Below are 22,841 nucleotides of genomic sequence, written 5' to 3'. Positions count from 1 at the left end.
ATCTACGTAGTTTATTAGAATAAGACGTAAAATAGATAATTTTACCTCTAATATAGGCTTTTAGAATAACCCATAGGATAGATGGGGAAGTTTCATTATTTTTATTAGTTTCACAAAAAAAAGTAATCGACTCAGAAATATATTTACAAAAGTTGGTCTTCGCCACCAAGAGAGGATTTAGCTTCCAATATTTAAATCTCTTTGGCTTCATTGTAAACTGAAGATCTAATACTACTGTGGCATGATCTGATACCGTTATCAGTAGATACTGAGTAGAAACAATCTCAGGAATAAACTTTTTTTATCTATCAGAAAATAATCTATTCGCGAAAATGTACGATGCACATGAGAAAAAAAGAATATTGTTTTGCAGTAGGATGAGCAAAACGCATTAAGTATGCATTAAGTCCATAGTGACTACAATAATTGCAAAAACGTGCAATAAACTACAAAAAAATTGAAAATCGTTTTTGTTTGTTTTTTTATATATATTTCTACTTGGAGAAATTTAAGAGGTTTATCCCTCAAAACTTTAAATGCAAAAAAGTTGCAAAAAATAGTTTACAACAACAGGAAATTTATTTTGAGTGTCTTCATAGTTTTATTTTTGAGATACACCAATTTTTATATACTGCAGGAAAAACAAAAAAACAATCCTATGATGCAAATTTGCAAAGAAAACAGCATGTGCATCAAAATAAACTATTTCCAGCAGTGCAATTCGAGTTCTAAGCATCCCAGAAACTATTCAGAAAAGTCAAACATGACTTATAAAAACACCAGTATAGGCTTTTAAGGCCTACAAGTAAAAAACTCCATTTTCCGCGAGAATGACGCCACTTCCGGTTTCGGGCAGGAAATGGCGGACATGCGATAGTTCGCGCTGACGTCTGTTTCACTGTGGGAAGTGTTACAAACAGCTGATCGGATAGGCAAAGCGTGTTTCTGGAATATTATGTTTTTGTTCCTGCAAGCGCTTTTTATGCAATTTTTGCAAAGCTTTATGTGGAAGGAAACCGTGACCTAGGACAAGCTGATGGCATAAGATGTAAGTACAACTCCTCTGGTTTCATATGCAAAAAAAATATTGCGGTAGCTTACACGGTTCAGGTTCTACAGGGATTTAAAAATAGTTACACAAAACGGAGCGTGCTGCTCTGACCGGCTTTAAAGGGTTAACAATAACAATGTATTGAATAATGACTTTAAAAAAATAATATAAAATAGTGTGCAACACCACTGAAGTTTTTTTTTTTTTATCTCTCTTTTCAACCAACGGAAGTCACTCTCCTCTCCAAATAACTTCTGCTTAGCTTTCCGAGCTTCCCTCGGGTCCTCTTAATCAGCGGTCTCCAACCTTTTTTGCGCCACGGACAATATTTTCACGGACCGGCCTTTAAGGTGTCGCGGATAAATGCAACAAAATAAAACTAGTACCGGTACTGAAAAACAGACCATTTATTCATAACACACATGAAAAGACCCAGGAAAACTGAGTTAACAATCAAAACGATAACAAAATAACGCTGAAAACTGATAAAAACCCTGAAAACCATACATTTCACACCTGAGCCTCAACTCTCGCGGCCCGGTACCAAACGACTCACGGAGGCCCGGGGTTTGGGGACCGCTGCTCTTAATTGTTGTGACGCGTGTTCGAAATGCAGAGAGGTGCGCTGGATTTGCCACACGGAGCAGTGCGAGAGTAAAGCATGAGGGAGGGGCTAATAATTGGCTCAGTCATTTTTAATGATCGTTGAAAGCCCAGATCGTAATCGTGATTAAAATTCGATTAATTGAGCAGCCCTAGGGAACAGTATGTCTATCCTCTCCATCTGTCAGCTGCTACTGGCTCTTCCTCCTCCTCTTCCTCACACACACACACACACCAGTTTGTCCTGGTGGATCATCAGGGGTGGGTCCCTCAGTCTGTCCTCACTCTGGACACTTGTAGTTGTCACACATGGAAATCAAATGTGTGATAAGCTGCAGGATTCAAACACAAATGTAACTTATAAATACATGTTCATATGTTCATACTTTTATTACACAATCAGAGAGAAAGAAAAAGAGAGAGTGCAGGACAGAGAGACAGGTAACAATCTCAGATGTATACACTTCTACAAAACAGCACAAGAGAACGAGGATTTAGTGTAGGGCTGGGCGATATGGCCTAAAAGCCATATCACGGTATAATTTGAAGCATGTGCTGTAACTATATATATCGCGATATACTGTATTCCTTTCTTCTGTATAAGATATTTTACACACTATAAGGCACACTTAAAATCCTTTAATTTTCTCAAAAATCGACACTGCGCCTTATGTGTGAATTCTGGTTGTGCTTACTGACCTTGCACCGATTTTATGTGGTACGTGCAGAAATCTTTCAAAAATGTTTTAGTACAACTTTGGTAAGCTCTGAAGGCGCACCGCTTGATGGATTGCCGGAGCATTACGACTGCCGTAGTCAGGAGCCTCACGGAGCAATTCGGGTCCAAAACTCCGTCCTCTTCAGGTCCCAAAGTCAAACGAGCACTGTGTCACGGTCTGCAGAGACAGGCCGTGCGGTGGTGTGTGTAATGGACCCAGGTGCGTACAGAACAGGAAACCAAAAACAGCTGACAGAAAACACTGGAGCACCTGACAGTAGACCAAACATAGTTCAGCGGGTCGGCCAGGAGGGCGGCAACACAACAGCCCACAGTTCATGAGGTCAGGGGGCCGACCCGGAGGTCGAGGGCACCACAGGTCACAGTTTATCAGTTCAGGGGGCCGACCCGGAGGTCGAGGGCACCACAGGTCACAGTTTATCCGTTCAGGGGGCCGACCCGCTAGGTTGGCAACACAACAGGCCACGCCATCGCCCATCAGGAGGCCGCCCACGCGGGAGGCAGTGGTGGTGCAGGTCAGGAGGCCGCCCCTGACGGCAATGTCCAGCCGACGGCCCGGAAAGTGGCCGGCGATCCCGGGCGTAGCAGAGGCAGAAGCCGATGGTGGCTGGGCGGGCTCCTCGGGCCCTCCAGCTGATGTGGCGTGTGGCTGGACGGGCTCCTCGGGCCCTCCAGCTGACGTGTCATGTGGCTGGTGTGGTTCTCCTGAACCTCCAGCTGACGTGGCGTGTGGCTGGTGTGGTTCTCCTGAACCACCAGCTGACGAAGAAGGCTGCTGGACGGGCTCCTCGGGCCCTCCAGCTGACGACGAGGCGTGTGGCTGGACGGGCTCCTCGGGCCCTCCAGCTGACGACGAGTGAGGCTGGACGGGCTCCTCGGGCCCTCCAGCTGACGTGACGTGAGGCTGGACGGGCTCCCCGGGCCCTCCAGCTGGCGTGGCATGAGGCTGGTGTGGTTCTCCCGAACCACCAGCTGACGAGGAAGGCTGCTGTAGAAAACAGTCTAAGGCGGAGAGAAAGCTCACGCAGCCCTTGGCACTGAAACTTAGATGTTTCACAACCATTCCCAGCAGGCTCAGAAGCAGACTGTACAGTCGACGTGTGAACCTCTTTCACTGTCACATGAACCTTGGCTTCATGTGGTGCGGCTATGGGAGCAACACTAGAAGAAGTCCTGAATTCTACAGAGTCAAGAACATGGTTTGTGATTTCATTGTGCGCTTTATCAAAACTGTTACACACAGTCCTCTCATTATCACAACACGACTCTGACTGGCCCTCAGTCTTAACCAGAGTTAGGTCGGCCACAGCATGGATGTCTATGAAATCATGATTAATGGTAGAGCAGTCTTTGGCACCAGTTTCTTTGTAGCTGGGCCCACAAAAGGGCAACCCAGTACACTCCACTATGACAGACTCATGAGATGAAAAAGCACAGTCACTCACCTCCGTTATAAGAGGAGTCTGGGACAGAACTAGGACGGGTGCTGACTGGACAGCTGCTGCCCCCACCCCTTCAGAGACTTCAGCGCAGTACAAACAGTCTTTAGTTGCTCCCTGGGGAAAGCTAGGCAGTCTCTCTTCAGACTTGGTAAATTGTTCACGCAAAGTTTCAAACCTGGCATGAGGTGGCTTGGTAATTGTTAAATTGTCTGAGGTAACAGGAGTTACTTCTTGATCACCCACACAACTAGGACTAGGCTGATGATTTCAACACATCAAATCGAAAGTCACATGACACAGAATACAGAACACAAAATGATGTTCGCTGCAACGACTGACCGGGAAAACATGGAGGTCAGAACACAGACGACGCGACCCAGACTGTATGAAACACAGAGACTAAATACACATGAGGGATGATCAGGGGAAGTGGCCACACATGGGAGCACAGCTGACACACATGAACCTAACGACAGGACAGGAGGAGTGAAACTGAATACACTGACAGCACTGCTACGTCCTGTCTCGCCCTCCATGGAGCATCACGAGGACGCTGTGGGGGTCCTGGATGTCGATCTCGAGGAGCAGCAGCACGCCGCAGGCTGATCATGACAGTGTATTGACAGACTTTCAAAGTAAAACAGGAAACATGGAGATTAGACATGACACATGAACCGGGGAGACTTAGTACAGGGGGAGATGACATAAACAACTAAGGAACAAAACTAAACTGCAGTCTAGAAATTAACTAGGTGAACTAAGCTAGGTGCAAATGAATACAGAAGATACATGGAACTCAAATACTGGGTCGCTTGACCCAGGACCATGACACACTGCAGGATCACTGAGAGTTAAAAACTGTCTAAATTCTTTCATCTTTAATAAAACCAGGTGTAACCATTAAGTTTAACATCCAGGCATCCATGAAAACAGAATTTATTAAATTCAACGGAGTTAGAAGCTAGCAGGAATTGAATTCACTAGTTTCCACCTAAACATGATATGCCATGTTCTGACTGAGAAATTTCTGAAAAAATTTAAGTACAGCTCTGCTATCACTTCCACCATAAATGAAAACTAAAAACTAACAGCCACGTTAGCATAACATTAGCACAGTGAAGCTGAAGGATGGCCGCTAACATTTTTCCACTCGATAAAAGTTAACGTGAGGGTTTCTTGTGGTTAGGGACAAATGCAATTGCATGGCAGGATGCTATAAATGGACCAAACAGTCAGGAGAACAACTGAGATAATCCATCCACAATATGAGGTTAGTCAGTAATATACTGCAACAACATGGGAATAGAGCAGCTGCGAGAGAATTCAGCATTAATGAATCAATGGTAGGGAAGTGGAGGAAGCACAGTTTTTGGCTTTCCCCATCTTCCAAAAGTGCTTCGTCTAATTGCTATTACTGTTGCCCGGCATAATTTGCAGATGATGTTGTTTGCAGCTGCTGCAATACCAAAATAGGCGCAGCTTGATGACACCATCAACATGCGCTGTCGCGGTAGAGCGGTATAGTCAAAATCTCTACCGTTGGCCAAATTTATATCGTTTCTACCGTGTACCGTTTATACCGCCCACCCCTAATTTAGTGTTTGTGTTATTAGGAGTGCTAAACAAGAAGAGTTCCCAGATGGTACAGTGGACACATGTGTGACTCCTGTGATTAAAGCAGCTTTCTTTCAGCTTAATAGTGAACCGTCAGCTCGTTCAAACAAACGTTAAAGTCCGAACAGAACACCACCAGAGGCAGCAGTATAACATAGCTAACATTAACAGTATAGTGAATCCTGCTTGTGCTGTGATATTCAGGACTGCAAACCGAGCAGCATTCACTAATTTTCAACTTGTTGTTTTTTTTTAAATATATCACTGACTTTAATTATCCATTAAAATTATCACATTCTCTGTAAGATTAAGGTCAACTACTGAACGGCATATATTTTAAAGTAAAGGCTTTAAAATCAAGCTGACGCTGAAAGTACTAACATCACTAATGCCACATAACTTTGCCGACATGTGGCCAACAGTAATGTTTTAATGTTCTTCATTATTAAACATTTGCACATAAATAAGTGACATCATATTCAGTACTGTTGAAAGTTTAGTCTTCGGCTGCCCCACTTCAGCCGTCTGTAGTGATGTGCGGATCGATACTGAAATATCGATTGCTGCGATACCAGTCATTTATGTTCTAGAATCGATTCTCATATTAAAATATCAATATTTTAGTAATTTAGGGTAAATTTGTAGTTTATCTTTAACAGGAACAGAGTGGAAAGAAACTATATTATTCGGATTGTCTACATTGGAAGGAACTACTTCCTATCCCACTTTTAATAGTCATGTGCGAAATAGGGCTTTATAAATTTGTGGCAGCCCTTTGGCATGTGAGACAGACGTCTCTCGCGGAGTCCTTTAGTGCTGCAGTCAGGCAACATGCTCAAATGGCACACAACTTCAGTTTTTTTTATTTCTATATGACAATTCTGCATTATTATTATTATTATTAAGTGATAAGAACAAGTAACCTGACGTCTTGTAATCATGATGAAGCTATAATTTGAGATACAATGAAAGATATCAGATCAGTATCGCCGATACCACTCTGAATTTTACTTGGTATTGGATCGGAAAGGAAATCAGTGGTATCACACATCACCAGCCGTCTGCCGTATTTTTCGGCAAAATCCACCACACCCACCGCTGCGCTATGAATTGTGGGATATATGGGACCACGAAGTCTACACCAGACCACACTTCAAATTTGGGGAAATCGACGGCGCATTTGTCGACCGCAAACTAAAAGCAAACTTTTCTTTTAGTTTGTGTAAACTAAAAGCAAAGTTGTCACCAAGTACTGTTTATATTTGTGTGTATTGCTGCAGCTTTTTTAAGTATTAACTTGGTGCCTTTGGGTGAAATAATGGTAATATGAGGGACTGATCCAAACGGTCACAAAGAATAGCCACTTGTTTCTGTGCTACCAAAGTTACCCGGCTTTCATTCAAAATGTGTTTATCGTCAGCACCTACAAATTAAACTACTTAAACATTATAAATGGCTTCAAGCTCACACTGAGACTTGTGGACCACTATCAGCCACTGAGACAGTAGACACATTTATGTGTTGTTTTTTTTTTATATGAATATTTCATACTTTAAGGCTGCCTGTTTATTTAAAGGAGATGAACAAAATACATTAGAATTGTACATAATGATATCATAGATGATAGATTAAATAAATAGATTTTAAGTAGATGCTTGTGCATTCTTGAAGTCTTATATGTTGAATTGAATTATGTGCTTACCTTGAGACTACTGTGTGTGTGCGTCTATTGGAGCGTGCTTCGGCATCCTCCGTGGACGATGTATTTCTCCCTTCTTGGTCCCCTGGTAGCCCCGGTTTTCCCCTGGTATCCCTTAGCTTGGTTCCCCCTAGCTGGCCCTTGCTTCCCCTTGGTTGGTCCCCCTTCCCTGGCATGTCGCCGCGAAAAAAAACAGGCTTATGCGCTGGTCGGACCATGCTGTGCAGCTGCCGGCTAGCGAGTAGCTCGGCTACAGTGAGGAAACACAGCAGGGACACGGCTTCAACATTCAAACATACCCTGTCGCTTGGCACTGTGCGGCTCGGCTGCTATGTGTGTTAACACTGCTACTGCTGCAGCTGCAGGCTGTGTTTCCCTGGCGTATTGCCAGCGCTTCGCCGGTTTACGCACCAGCTGGACCTCGCTGTGTCTGATGCTCAGCCAGCGAGTGAATTAAAATCCCAAGATTAACAATTTTCTACCATATTAATCTGTCTTATTTGCAACAGAGTTGTGTTTTACTGCTATATTTTTTCTGGTCTTTATGAAATTGTAGACGACATTCTGTCATCATTATGATCAGATAATGTCTCTGACCACCAAGGATCATTTTGGGCAAAACCCCACTCTTTGAATGCAAGGGCCAGTCAGCAACCAGCTGCTGTTCACTTAACCTAATCCTAACAGGTTACATCCAGTTAAGCATGCCAATCCAAGTTGTTCCTGTGGTGTGGCCAATGTGCATGTTGCAGCTTGTGGAGGCCCACAAGGTTTCATTATTGATCCATTCAAAGCTGAAAATCTCTAAATGAGTCTTTCACAAGAGCCTAAGAAATATTAGAAGCATCTCATTTCCTGCGTGATCTTAATCGATTCATGCATTCAAAGTGCCCTGTTCACCCACAGGGTGGGAAGAGCTGCTGTTGATTCTTCTCACAGGAGAGGTGAAGTCTAACGTAATCTGATTAGACCCTGGCTCACTGCCTGCTGTTTGTACGGTATTGTTTTTCTTCTGCTGCCAACTGAAACTTTGATAGCTCTTCCAAATAGCTTTGGATCCCAAATTTACAGAAAGAGGAATATGGTAATTGCATTACTGTGAAGAATAAAAAATTTGAAATGGAGGATTAATGGCCTTTTAGAAAGTGCCTGCTGCACATGTAGGATTACTCTTGTACCTCTGATTCTCAGTAGTATCACTTGATCTTGGTTGGAAAAGTATGTGCAGATCTGCTTTAATTTTCAGGGTATTCCCTTGCCAGCCCGACTTGACAGACAACAACAGAAGGAACAGTGGGTGGCATGTTCTTTGATATATCTGTGACAATCACAGAATGCAGGATATACTGAAGGGAGCAGACGCAATGCTGGATAGAAACACAAAAAAATATTACTGAATTCTGCTGAACGTCACTTTTTTTTAAAGTTTGTTTTAAATAGGTGTGTAATAAACAGTGATGCTTAGTGATCTTTAGTAAAAAGAAAGACATCAGAGAACATGTCCTAGCTTTTGAGTTTTGTGCATTTAGTTTTAATTATTTGAATATTAAATGATAAGGACCAGTGAGTGCAAGCTTTCTTTTATAAGTGACCAAGGGGCCTCCGTACTGTAGGGGTCGTAGCCATTTTTGTTTTGCGGTTGAGGAAATAATGGATAGGTTGACTGTGATTTTATTCCTAACATGAGCTAGCCTCAGTGTGGTTTGTATGTACAGCACCCGGCCTCTCTCTAGTTGCTTGCTTTCACCTCGCCCTTGTGATTAGATCTGTTAGTAGACATATTGTTGCCCTTTGCACCAATTTTCATTCCCCATTCCCTGTTTTTTTGCCTCTTTAGTGGATCCCTTGTTGGAGGCTCTGAGCCTACACATTTCCCCTGCTGGGCTACAGTGGACCAGCAAGGGAAACTGGATCTGTTGGGTGGGATTGCAGGGGGGGAGGTTGAGTGGGTGGTTGTTGGCCCTGCTGTTGCTCCTGGGTATCTAACCTGGTGGGATTGAACTTTACCTGTATTGCTTCTTACAATTTTTTATAATGTATAGCAAAAGCCTAGCCGATTCAAACATAAGATTCATAATGACTGTATTTATGCAAAGGAAATTAGGGCTTCCTATAGGTTTTGGGGGTTATTTGGGATGGTGGTGGGAAGTCATATCTTATGGCATGTGGAGGGTAGTGATGAGTTGATTCTCCCCTGCCCCACCTGCCTTCCAATCTAATGTAACTCAGTGATCCCTTTGCACACTTAGGTGGGGCTCACACAAAGAAATAAAAATTTGTCAACTAGAATAATATACGTAATTAGCTATAATAATTTATAGATGTTCCCCAATCGAGAAATTGGTGGACATACCTGGATAAATATTTTGTCCTCATCTGTATATCATTTCTATCTTTCTCAATATTCCTAATATTCATCTCTCCTTTCTTTTCTTTCTGTTTCTCCCTTGCATTACAGCGGAGCCATTCACGCCACTCTCCAGGGATTCATCTAGCTGTATGTACATTCTGCCAAACAGTATTCTTCTTTACTGCTATTGACAGTATGGTTAATTTATAGGCTCAGGCTTGATGGACTCTTAAAATCAGTGCTATAGGAACAAACCCAGAAACTCTGATGTTACCATCAAGACTTACACTGACACACGTGTAGGTCAGTGTAAGTCCTGTGGAATTAGGTCATTGGAATTATCATGTGAAACACGATACATTAACCTGATATATATTAAGTACTGCTTTAAATTTGTCTCAGCAGAGTCTTAGCCAAAATGTGTTTCACTCATTAGGTAGTTCTGATTGAAACTACTCAGTTTATTTTACTTTGCATAGGTTAGGGTAGAAAAACACAATTATCCCATGAAACATACTTATGGTTAAGTATACAGAAATTGTCTGAAAACATGCTTCAGTTTTCCTGGTCAAACTTGGAAGGAGATATGTTTAGTTTCAAATAATAAAACTATTACAAAGAAAAGAAATCCCTATTGTTAGCCCCTCCATGAATCGCTATCTTATCGTGGTGGAGGGGTTTGTGTGACCCATGTTCTCGGGGGTTTCTGTAGGGGTTGGATGTATTATGTGTTAAATGGTGGACCGATTCCTCCGTACTGAGACTACCTTTTAGGACATGGGATGTCACCTCTCTGGTGGGGAAAGAGCCTGAGTAAGTGCATGAGGTCAAGAGGTATCAGTTAGATATACAGGGAGTGCAGAATTATTAGGCAAGTTGTATTTTTGAGGAATAATTTTATTATTGAACAACAACCATGTTCTCAATGAACCCAAAAAACTCATTAACATCAAAGCTGAATGTTTTTGGAAGTAGTTTTTAGTTTGTTTTTAGTTTTAGCTATTTTAGGGAGATATCTGTGTGTGCAGGTGACTATTACTGTGCATAATTATTAGGCAACTTAACAAAAAACAAATATATACCCATTTCAATTATTTATTTTTACCAGTGAAACCAATATAACATCTCCACATTCACAAATATACATTTCTGACATTCAAAAACAAAACAAAAACAAATCAGCGACCAATATAGCCACCTTTCTTTGCAAGGACACTCAAAAGCCTGCCATCCATGGATTCTGTCAGTGTTTTGATCTGTTCACCATCGACATTGCGTGCAGCAGCAACCACAGCCTCCCAGACACTGTTCAGAGAGGTGTACTGTTTTCCCTCCTCGTAAATCTCACATTTGATGATGGACCACAGGTTCTCAATGGGGTCCAGATCAGGTGAACAAGGTGGCTGTTGTAAAGGCTCACCTTTCAGCACATTCACTTCACCAGATGCACCTTGTTTCTTTTCCTCACCTTTGATTGGGTGTGGTGCTTGGCCTTAATTGCACTCACCTGTCACTCGTTATATAAGGACTGCACTCACCTACCCCTCACTCACTCCCACATGGGGCGGCAGCTGAGGTGAGTTTCTCTTTGAGTCTCCTGAGTTCATGTATCATTTTGAGTTACTTAAATCATACTTTATGTCCTTTTTAGAGAGAGCAGTCCATGTGTGTCTTCCTTTCCTTTACCTGTTATACAATAAAACGACAAAACCTGCAAATGACGACTGCTTATTCTCATTCTAATCCGATGAGCCCATGATGATGACTACTGAAACCCTGAACCTTCCTTCCTCCAAAACATGGTCCTCCGAGCCGGAGTGGTATTAGCGTCATGGATTCAAAGCAGCCATTGACTGAAGGTTTGAGAAGATCCAGTCGTGATAGTCGACCTCCTGCCTACCTGCAGCAGTATGATGTTCAGTATCCTGGAGCTAGAAGAGCTACATGTGAGACAGAGAGTCAAACAGAATGCCAGCATAGTGACACAGACACACATGGGCTGCAAGATCCTGTCGGAGAGTCAGAAAGACAACCAGAGACATCCCCTGCTCCTTTACCCACCAACCAAGATGAGGTCATGAGGGAACTCCTGATGACAATGAGGGAGATTAGGCAATTCATGATTCAGTTATCTCCTCCCCATTCTCGCAGTTCCTCCAGATCTTCAATTCACACTGTCTCTGATGAAAGCAAATCCTCTGTTTGCGGTTTACAAGCCATTCCCCAAACACATCAGCAACATGAGCCGTTCCCAGTGATTGATCCAGCAACATGTCAGTCACCCTCTCAGCCCCCCCAGGTTAGCCGTCACTCTGGTGCAGTTCTGGCTGCTAGCCCTCCTTTCCCTAATTCAACAATATTAGATGCTGCAGTTCCTTCAAGTGGTTTGCCTAGACCAGTTTTTCCTACACCAGATGAGACTCCTTTTAATTTCCTGGCCACACCACTGCAAGGTCCCCACCAGATTTCATGTGTTCAACCTGCTGTTCATCTAGATGAAGACCCCGCTCGACCTCTTGTCTGCATTCCGGAACCAAGGCAGCACCCTCCTGTAAAGCAGCAACCAGCTACATCTGATGGTTTGCATGCACAAAACCCTTCAGTACCCATTACTGCTAGTTCTAGTCACCCTGTTAGCACTAGAACACATGTGTATAAGCTTGAGGGTCCTTCTTTCCCAGACCTTACCAGAGAAGATGAAATCCAGTATAGGCTGTTACGAATGGCCCTTACTAACCTGCTTGACCCTCATGAGACAGAGCATTTCAAATATCATGTCCTTCTCGATCATCTGAAAGTAGACCAAGCTAAACGGTTAGCTATTTCCTTTTCCTATGCTCCTGACCCATACACTCAAGCCACCAAAGCTCTTGATGAGCGTTATGGGCAACCAAGACAGCTGGCATTGAAAGAGCTAAAGAATATACTGGAACTGCCTCCTATCAGAGCAGGTGATGGTCAGAGTCTTGATAATTTTGCTCTTCGTGTACAAGCTTTAGTTGGTTTGCTTAGCACTATGGGTGATCAAGGACGGACAGAACTAAATTGTGGCTCCCATGTCGATCGCCTACTTGAAAAGTTGCCCGCAGAGCATTCCAGTCGCTTCAAACGGCACATTTACAGGGAACAAGGAGATATGATGTATGACTTACCTTTGTTCTCATCCTGGTTGCAAATGGAATGCAAGTGTCAACCAAGAAAGGACAGTCCTGTTTCATCCTCTAACCAGCCACGACCTGCCCATAAGTACACCTCTCCACTCACAACAATATTACATGGGACAAATGCATCCGATCCTGTACAGGCAGCACAACCCATCATAATGACTAAGGCAAGATGTGCATATTGCCGCTCACCTGAACACCACATTAGTAAGTGTCCCGAGTTTATTCAGAAGACAAAGGATGAGAAAATAAACTGGATAAAGACAAACAAACGGTGTTGGCGTTGTGCTAGAACTCATCAGGCTGCGAAGTGTGATCTGAGGAAAGCATGTGCCACCTGCATGGAAAGACATCTACAGATCCTATGTGAGGTGAATCAGAGACCTAGAACTGAAACTAATCCTGTAGTGAGGACACTGTACTTTGATAGACCTAGCGATCGCCCTAGTGTCCTTTTAAAGGTTGTGAAAGTGCTCCTGCGTAATGGCAAAAGAACCCTGGAAACATATGCAATACTTGACGATGGCTCCCAACGTACCATGCTTCTGACATCTGCAGCTAAGCATCTCCACCTAACTGGGAAAGCTGAAAAATTATCACTCAGAACTGTCCATCAAGAAGTTGAAACCATTCAAGGTTCTTGTGTAAGTTTCCAGATTTCTCCCATCGCACATCCAGAGAAAACTTACACAATTAATAATGCCTTCGCTACAAGTCACTTAGCACTTTCAGACCACACCTACCCCGTATCCTCTCTTCAACGGAGATACAAGCATCTTCAAGGTATCCCATTAACCTTTACTAACAAAGCAGCTCCACTACTGCTCATAGGCTCTGATCATACCCACCTTATTACGCCTATTGCACCAGTTAGACATGGACCATTTGGATCTCCTGCAGCAGTCAAAACCCGCTTAGGATGGACACTCCAAGGTCCAATCACAGACTTCCAACCCCAGAGCAGTTCCACGCATGCCCAAGGTTTATTCACATCTTCCAGTTCAGGTTCAGGAGAACCGCTCCAGCACATCCTTGTGTCCGCTGATGGCTCTGAATTCATTCAGCCACTTCATACTCTACCAGCAGCAGTACCTATGTCATCACCGGCAGTGCCACTATCACCAGTTCCACCGCCTGTGGCTGCCATTCCGCCAGTGGTCAGGGCGCTGCCTGCTCCTGCACCACCTGGTCCTGCCTCTGCCAAGCCCCGTACATTGCCCCCAGCACCTGCAAAACTGCCCAATGGTCTGCAGGTCTGGGCCTGCTGCTGCATCCCACGTGGTTGGCATTTGGACCTGCTTTGCCGCCACCGCTGGCTACATGGTCGGCCCCCTGAACTGTCTGGCCTGCATTGTCGACCTCTAGGTTGACCCCCTGAACCTATAGTAGACCTGTAGCATGTCTGATTCCTCTGCCCCCGCTTTGTGAAAAAGAGCATCTTTAATCCTTTGAACATATTTCTCAGTAGAAATATGGGGGCGGCTGTTGAAAAGGCTCACCTTTCAGCACATTCACTTCACCAGATGCACCTTGTTTCTTTTCCTCACCTTTGATTGGGTGTGGTGCTTGGCCTTAATTGCACTCACCTGTCACTCGTTATATAAGGACTGCACTCACCTACCCCTCACTCTTTCTTCACTCCCACATGGGGCGGCAGCTGAGGTGAGTTTCTCTTTGAGTCTCCTGAGTTCATGTATCATTTTGAGTTACTTAAATCATACTTTGTCCTTTTTAGAGAGAGCAGTCCATGTGTGTCTTTCTTTCCTTTACCTGTTATACAATAAAACGACAAAACCTGCAAATGACGACTGCTTATTCTCATTCTAATCCGATGAGCCCATGATGATGACTACTGAAACCCTGAACCTTCCTTCCTCCAAAACAGTGGCCATGTCATTAGTTTTTCTTCTTTTATACCCTTTCTTGCCAGCCACGCTGTGGAGTACTTGGACGCGTGTGATGGAGCATTGTCCTGCATGAAAATCATGTTTTTCTTTTTTTTTTTTTTAAATGACATCAGAAACAGCAGTATGCGACATTACGTGATGGCAGAGCTTCAGTTCATCCTTTGTCTTTTTTTTTTTTTTTTTTTTTTTTTTTTTTTAAATAAATAGGACAGGGGGAATGAATGAGAGAAAGAGGGGGAGAGAAAGAAAGAAAACCAAAGGGGAGAAGAGACGGTGAGAAGGGGGGGGAAGAGAGAGAGAAAAAAAAAAAGAACTCCTGGGTCACCTGTATGGAGAAAAAAAACAAACAAACAAAAAAAACAAACAGAGGAGACAGCAAACAACAAAGAGTAACATAATAATAGAGAAAACAAAGCACCATCACAATAAACTAGCTAGTCATAGATATCAATATTTACTAAATAATAAACGATATTGTGCAGCACGCAAGATAGACAGCGCACAGTGTGCTTTGAGGCAGCAGCCAAGAAAGCTTTAGTCCGCGTCTGTGAATACCCATGTGTGCATACCTGTGTGGATCAGCATGCTTGCATTCCAAAGGTTTCTCCATGTAATGATCTGCTAGGGAGTGTGGGGGGGCCACAGCCCCGTCCTCCAGGGTGTGAAGCGGGTATGGAGGAGATCAAAACTCCAGACATCCAGAGGCCCCCAGAACACAAGAGACCATGGAAGACCAACAGAGGGGCAGCCGCGCCACTGTTCCAGTAAGAGCTGAGGAGAGTCCCAGATGAGGGCTCGCCCAGCAGCCGCGGAGCAGAAGCCAGGGGGAGTTGCAGTGACGCGCCCGTGAGCTCCGCCGGCCCCCAGCTGTGCCTGAGTGACCGAGCCCCAGGCCGAGAGGCCGGGGGCACCCCACCTCCAAAGGGGCCCGAGCGAGCCCCAGGCCCCAGGCCCCGACAAGCGGCCGCCAAGGAGTGAGCCGGTGTGTACCCGGACGCCCACCCCCAGACACAAAGAACCACCAACACACCGACACCTGAGGGAGTCCGCCACCGGCAGGGGAAGTGGTGGTGGGTGGAGATAGGCCTCCAAACCTTGGAGGGCCTGAGGTGTCCCCAGAGAGGTGGCGTCTGATACCCAACCTGACATATAGACACAGACATACAGGCACACACAGACACAAATATCCATTCCCACCCTCATGCTCTCATATGCACTCACTCCACACTCAACCAACGTGGAGACAGACATAAAGAGACGCTGTACACACAATCACACTCCCCAAGCGTACTCTACAAACCGGGTCTAGGTACCCTTGCCCCTGGAGGGGGGAATTGCACCCAGACCCAGGTGGTGTTACCCTTTTCCCTGCGGTGGGGAGAGGCAGACCACCCCGACTCCGCAGCAGCAGGGAGGCCCCACACCCCAGACCGCAGTCGGACGGCCAACTCCTCCTACTAGCCCTCCCGCTCCAGCAGGCCGCAGAGAATGGGGGTGGGAGAAGACTCCAAACCTCCCTCCACCCGCTCATTGTAGTGTTGATGCATATGTGTTCTAAGGTGCAATTAAAACCCAGGAGGGCATGGAGCTACCTGCCAAGGAGCAGCAGGTAAGCGCATAGTCCCTCCTGCTAGCCCTCAATGACTAAGTGTATTTAAAATTGAGAGGTGGGCAACGACGTCAGGGGTGAGGTATACACCCTGATGGTGATTTGGACTCCGTGATTGTGCCCACCCCCAAGATCCTATATGTATGTGTAATGAGAGTGTGAATAATGTGAATGTCTAAGTTGTGGGATAAAATTGAGGCAGAGCAGCCAGAAGGGGACGGGGGGGGGGGTAGCCTCCTCTGCACCCTGGTGACATACCCCCACTCCAAGGCCCTGCATGTGTGGGTGGTTGTGGAGGAGCGGGAAGAGGGAGGCAGCTGGAGATGGGGAGGGAAATCATGTTTTTCTTGAAGGATGCAGACTTCTTCCTGTACCACTGCTTGAAGAAGGTGTCTTCCAGAAACTGGCAGTAGGACTGGGAGTTGAGCTTGACTCCATCCTCAAGCCGAAAAGGCCCCACAAGCTCATCTTTGATGATACCAGCCCAAACCAGTACTCCACCTCCACCTTGCTGGCGTCTGAGTCGGACTGGAGCTCTCTGCCCTTTACCAATCCAGCCACGGGCCCATCCATCTGGCCCATCAAGACTCACTCTCATTTCATCAGTCCATAAAACCTTAGAAAAATCAGTCTTGAGATATTTCTTGGCCTAGTCTTGACATTTCAGCTTGTGTGTCTTGTTCAGTGGTGGTCGTCTTTCAGCCTTTCTTACCTTGGCCATGTCTCTGAGTATTGCACACCTTGTGCTTTTGGGCACTCCTGTGATGTTGCAGCTCTGAAATATGGCCAAACTGGTGGCAAGTGGCATCTTGGCAGCTGCACGCTTGACTTTTCTCAGTTCATGGGCAGTTATTTTGCACCTTGGTTTTTCCACACGCTTCTTACGACCCTGTTGACTATTTTGAATGAAACGCTTGATTGTTCGATGATCACGCTTCAGAAACTTTACAATTTTGAGACTGCTGCATCCTTCTGCAAGATATCTCACTATTTTTGACTTTTCTGAGCCTGTCAAGTCATTCTTAAAATATTATAATTCTTATAATTCTGATCACTTATCAGTACATATCCATATTTTTATATCTATAAAAAGGAAAGCTGACACTTGCTAGAATTTTTCAAAGGTGTAAGTATCACAGCAGATGCCTTTGTGTCAAAGTATTTGAGGCTAAAACACAGAAAAACATAAAGATTTTCCTGACATGGGATTTTATAGCAGATGACCTTAAAAATATTCTGCAGTAGATCAAAAACAAAAGAAAACCATTAATCAATATATGAACATTACCTGATGCTGCTGAAGTGAAGCAAAGCAAAGTTACAGAGGTTTTATTAGAGACATAGCTAAGTGTTTTGGAATTTTGCATAATTTTAAAAAGTTCAAATTTGTTTAGTAGCCTATTCAACAGCAGAAATTAGGCTTTCTTTTCCTAAGTAAGTAAAAGAAAAAAAAACACAGCGTCCGACAGCGCTGTAAACAACGCTAGACTTGTGCGTAGTAAGCAAGAAAATAATGCAGAAAACAGAGATTTTTGATGGGAAACTGTTCTCGAAGTACACTGAAAGAGAGAGATAGAGAGAGAGCTGTACATGAAGTGTGATTTTTATCATGGTGGAAGCAAAACAGCAAAAGTAAGAGGGAATTCATGACGATGTTATGTGAAGCATAGTTTGGATCTTCTTTTGCTGCTGGTTCAGTCAATATTGTTTGGAGAGAGATAAAAGCTACAGCTTCCGAATCTAGCGCAAAATGGACCTAAACACAAAGCGCCAATGCATCAGAATCGGTGAGCTGTCGGCTTTCAGCCCCGACCGTGTCCGTGCAACATCACACTGATTCTGATCCGTCAGCGGGTCCATGCTTTGTGTTTACATCTTTGTGCAGAATCTGTTTACCTGCTCTCATTTATTGTTTTAGCTGTTTGGTGGTTGTTGAAATTTTGCTAGGTTTAACCTTAGATTCTGGTGTTTCAGGCAAAATAAATTTATATATGAAAAAATCAATTCAGGATTTTAATGAATCGATATCACATTATCCAAGCTAGAATCGATAGTCAAAACCCACCCCTACACACAACATTGTAAAGGTGTGTCAACCAAGACAGCCCTACAACATCCAGAGCTTTCAGGAACTCAGGACGAACCTCATCCACCCCACGATCTACCTGTGATCTACCTGCACGATACACGGTGCAGTCACGAGCAGTGGGTAGAATGAAACTGCATATACAGTATTCTGAGTTTCTTGATGTATTTGTTATTCCTTTTCAGTCTAGTTTCATTTCAGTTTATCTAGTTACATTCTGCCATGCCTGGGTTACAGTTTTAATTCATGATTTATCAAGCTCCCCATTTGTCTCATCCCTGTGTTAAGTCTTCGTGTGTTTGTCTGTAATGTTTCATGTCCAAGTTTTCTTTGTTTGTCTAGTTCGAGTCATGTCTGGGTCTCGTTATGTTTCCCGTTTTATTTTGAAGGATCCTTGTGTTTATTGTATTTAGCTTCACGTCCCCTGTCCTGTCATTATGTTAATTGTTATCAGCTGCTTTCCCCATGTGATTCCGCTTTCCCTGATCAGTCAAGTCAAGTAGTCAAGTATTTATTTATTGTCATTGTCGAAGAACAATGAAATTGCGTTTGGGGCTTCCATACAACCCGTAAAAAAAACAAACAAATACCCCTTAAAACCCAAGTGTAAATATTTAACCCAGTGTGACTTCAGTGCAATGAGACAATCCTTAGCAACAACATGAGAACAAGACAGGTAATGTTCATAGGACATTCAGACAAAGACCTGAGAAACATGACAAAATGCAACAATGCAACCCGTTCAATATTATTGTACTGTGAGATATGATGGTTGTCTATTTAAGAAAGAGGGGGGGGGGGGGGAAGAGAGAATAAAGATTTAATGCACCAATGCAAACCAGTTCAGTGCTATTAAGAAGTTGGATATGGTTATTGTCCGTGAGAGGGGGGCAGAGAGGGGAGGGGGGCAGAATTCAGGAGCCTCACAGCCTGTGGATACAGGCTGTTGGCCAGTCTGGATGTTCTGGCCTGTATAGACCTGTACCTTCTCCCTGAGGGCAGCAGGTGGAAAAGGTGGTGCGCAGGGTGATGTTGGTCCCGCAGGATACTGTGCACCCTCCTCAGACAGCGAGTGGGGAAGATATTACTAATCTCTGGCAGAATTGTTCCAATAATTCTGCCAGCTTCTTTCACCACCCGCTGGAGTGCTTGCTGGTCGGCCTTGGTGCAGCTGGGGAACCACACTAGAAATCCATGCGTCAGGACGCTGCTGATGGCACAGTTATAGAAGTTCAACATCAGAGGTCTGGGAATGTGTGCGCTCCGTAGTCTCCTCAGGTAGTAGAGGCGCTGTTGGGCCTTCCGTGCAACTAAGGTGATATGGTTGCCCCAGGACAGGTCCTCGGTCACAGTTACCCCCAAGAATTTAAAACTGCTCACCCTCTCCACCGCCTCACTGCCAATGAAGAGAGGCAGATGGTTGTTATGACCCTTCCTCCGGAAATCTACAATGATCTCCTTGGTCTTTTTGGTGTTTAAGACCAAGTTATTGTCGTGGCACCATGACTCTAGTTGTTGCACCTCTGTCCTGTAGTTTGTCTCATCGTTGTTGGATATAAGTCCGAGCACTGTGGTGTCATTGGCAAACTTAACAATGAGATTGGACGCGCAGGAGGAAATACAGTCATGGGTGAAGAGAGTGTATAGCAGAGGGCTCAGAACACACCCCTGAGGGGCGCCGGTGTTGACCACAAGGGTGGAAGAGGTGTTCTTACCCACTCTGACACTCTGTCTGCGGTTAGTGAGGAAGTCCACAATCCAGTTGCACAGAGAGGAGTTGAGTCCCAGTTGGTGGAGTTTGGGACGGAGTTTATATGGCCGGATGGTATTAAAAGCCGAGCTGTAGTCTACAAAGAGGAGCCGTGCATAGGTGTTCCTGTGTTCCAAGTGCTTCAATAATGTGTGCAGCACTATGGCGATCGCATCCTCAGTTGACCGGTTCTCCCTGTATGCAAACTGGTGCGGGTCCAGAGATGGTGGAAAAGCAGCTCTGATGTGTTTAATGACCAGTCTCTCCAGGCATTTGGCGGGAATGGGGGTGAGTGCCACAGGTCTGAAATCGTTCAGACATGTGACATTTGACTGTTTTGGGATGGGAACGATGGTTGCTGCTTTGAAACAGGATGGTACCAGTGAACAGGACAGCGAGGTGTTATATATAGAGGTGAAGACGTCCGCCAGGTCCGCAGCACAGTCTTTTAGCACCCGGCCCAGCACTCCATCCGGCCCGGCCGCCTTCCTGGTGTTAATGCTCCGGAACACACGCCTCAGCTCATGAGTGCTCAGGACCGGAGCAGGGTCGGTTGAGGGGAGAGGGGACAGGACAGGGTCGGTGTTCTCCCTATCAAAGCGGGCATAAAAGAGGTTTAGGTCCTCAGCCAGAGTAGGACTATCGGCTGAGGGTGATGGTGTTCTCCTTTTGTAGTCCGTGATAGCCCTGATGCCTTCCCAGACCTGCTTTGGGTTTGTGATTTTCTCAAACCTGGCCTCGATACGCCTCCTGTGCTGCTGCTTGGCAGTCTTGATGCCTCTTCTCAGGTTAGCCCTGGCAGCACTGTATGCCTCCTGGTCCCCGGAGTTGAAAGCGTTGTTCCTCGTTCGAATAAGTTGTTGAACTCTGTGTGTCATCCAGGGTGGATTATTAGGGAACACACGGAGTCGTTTCCAAGTTGTTACATTGTCCACACAGAAACGGATGTAGTCCAAGACAGTGGAGGTGTAACTGTCCAATGCGACACGATTGTCAGTGTCCTGCACCTTGAATACCTCCCAGTCTGTGCAGTGGAAACAGTCCTGAAGCATCGGAATAGCATCCTGCGGCCATGTTCTCACGGTTTTGGTTGTAATCCCAGTGCTCTTGATCTTTTGTGTGTATATTGGGTGTAGCAGAAGGGAGAGATGGTCTGACAGACCCAGGTGGGGATAGGCCTGGGCTCTGTATGCGTTCGCCATGTTGGTGTACACCTGGTCCAAAGTTCTATCTCCTCTGGTAGCACACTTCACATTTCGGTGGAAATTGTGAAGTACAGATTTCAGGTCCGCGTGATTAAAATCCCCAGCCGCAATAAAGACACTCTCCGGGTGTGCTACCAGGCTGTTATTGATGCTGCTGCTCAGTTGTGCTAACGCTAGCTTAGCATTAGCATCTGGTGGAATGTAAACAGCGCAGATGTAAACGGCAGAAAATTCCCGAGGGAGATAGAATGGACGGCACTTTAACACCAACAGTTCTACCTCTGTACTGCACAGTCTTTCCGTTACCGTGACGTTCGTGCACCAGAAGTTGTTAATATAGATGCACAGCCCCCCGCCGGTCTTCTTACCCGAGTCCGCTGACCTGTCGGCTCGATAGGCGGTGCGGCCTGCTAGATCAATAGCCACATCGGGAATGGCGCTGTCCAGCCAGGTTTCAGTAAAAATCATGCACGAACAGTTGTTGAAAGTCCGTCGAGTGGCGATCTGCAGTCGTATTTCATCCAGTTTGTAACGGATTGAACGGGCATTGGAGAGGAATATGGTCGGGAGTGGTGGTTTAAACGGACTAGCCTTTAGCCGTGCCCACAGGCCTCCCCGCCTGCCTCTCTTCTGCCTCCGCTCGCAGCGTCTCCTCCTGCGGCTTGCTGTTGCGGGTAGCCCCGGGGGTTGCTTGACGATCTCCGGGGGGATGAGATACTCGGATGTTAATTGAAGATCTCCACGGCTTAGTTGTAGTAGATCATCTCTATTATATTGAAGTAACCCCAGACTGTGTGAAATGATACACAGCACCACAGTACCACCAAAAGTGCAAAAGTGTAGGAGCTCCGGGCCGCTGCGTCTGTGCGCGCCGCCATCACTACAATATACATGTTTTACAACAAAAGGAGTGTGTAAAACATGTATATTGTAGTGATGGCAGTATACTGTGTATATTTATACTGCCAGTATGGAAAATGATTATTTGGAAATGCTTAAAATGGAAATGATAATTTACTGTGAGGTGAGGTGTGGTTGGGGTGTGGACAGTAGTTGTGCTTTTGTAACGACGAGGGGGGAAAGAAAGAGGGAAAGAAAAACAGCTGAGAAGAGGGACGGGGGAGAAGGGCAAAAAAACAAAAACCAACAGAATAAGCAAAAAAAAATAAATACATATATCGATCACCTGGATCACCTGTTGAGAAAGAAAAAAGAAAACAAGCAGAAGAAAATGAGAGTAATAGAATAAACAACATCACAATGATATATGGGAACATGACAGTAAATACTAAATATTAAACATTATTGTGCAGCACGTAAGATCGACAGCGCACAGTGTGCTTTGAGGTAGGAGCCAAAAAGGGTGTAGTTTGTGAGTGTGAGCTCCCGTGTGTACACCTGTGAACATGGACGCGCTTGTTTTTAAAAGGTTCCTTCATGTAATGATCTGCTAGAGCAGGGGTGTCAAACTCAAATACACAGTGGGCCAAAATTCAAAACTGGAACAAAGTCGTGGGCTAACATTAATATTTATTGAAAAAAAAACTTCCTCCAGATATAAGAATGAATCTTTTCTTATGGACTCAAATAAGTTTTGCTGGAAAACTGAATATGGAACAAGC

General features: G+C 44.9%; 1 protein-coding gene and 1 long non-coding RNA gene across 2 annotated transcripts in view; one reads left to right on the top strand and one right to left on the bottom strand.

Annotated features, from left to right (window-relative positions):
• Window positions 1-22,841, top strand: part of LOC308404397 (voltage-dependent N-type calcium channel subunit alpha-1B-like) — a 341,704-nt gene that overhangs the window by 294,162 nt on the left and 24,701 nt on the right. Inside the window, exon 45 of the mRNA XM_080894424.1 lies at window positions 9,607-9,645. Within this exon, the coding sequence (XP_080750550.1) occupies window positions 9,607-9,645 (39 nt within the window). The remainder of the gene's footprint in view (window positions 1-9,606; window positions 9,646-22,841) is intronic.
• LOC308404399 lies at window positions 14,730-16,367 on the bottom strand. The gene is made up of 2 exons (XR_013973115.1): window positions 15,139-16,367; window positions 14,730-14,894 (listed from the first exon to the last, which is right to left on the bottom strand). It is a non-coding gene; the product is annotated as an uncharacterized lncRNA (long non-coding RNA).

The sequence above is a fragment of the Rhamphochromis sp. 'chilingali' genome (genome assembly GCF_963969265.1).
Source record: "Rhamphochromis sp. 'chilingali' genome assembly, chromosome: 10".
Lineage (NCBI taxonomy): Eukaryota > Metazoa > Chordata > Actinopteri > Cichliformes > Cichlidae > Rhamphochromis > Rhamphochromis sp. 'chilingali'.
This window is presented reverse-complemented; position numbering and strand designations above follow the sequence as displayed.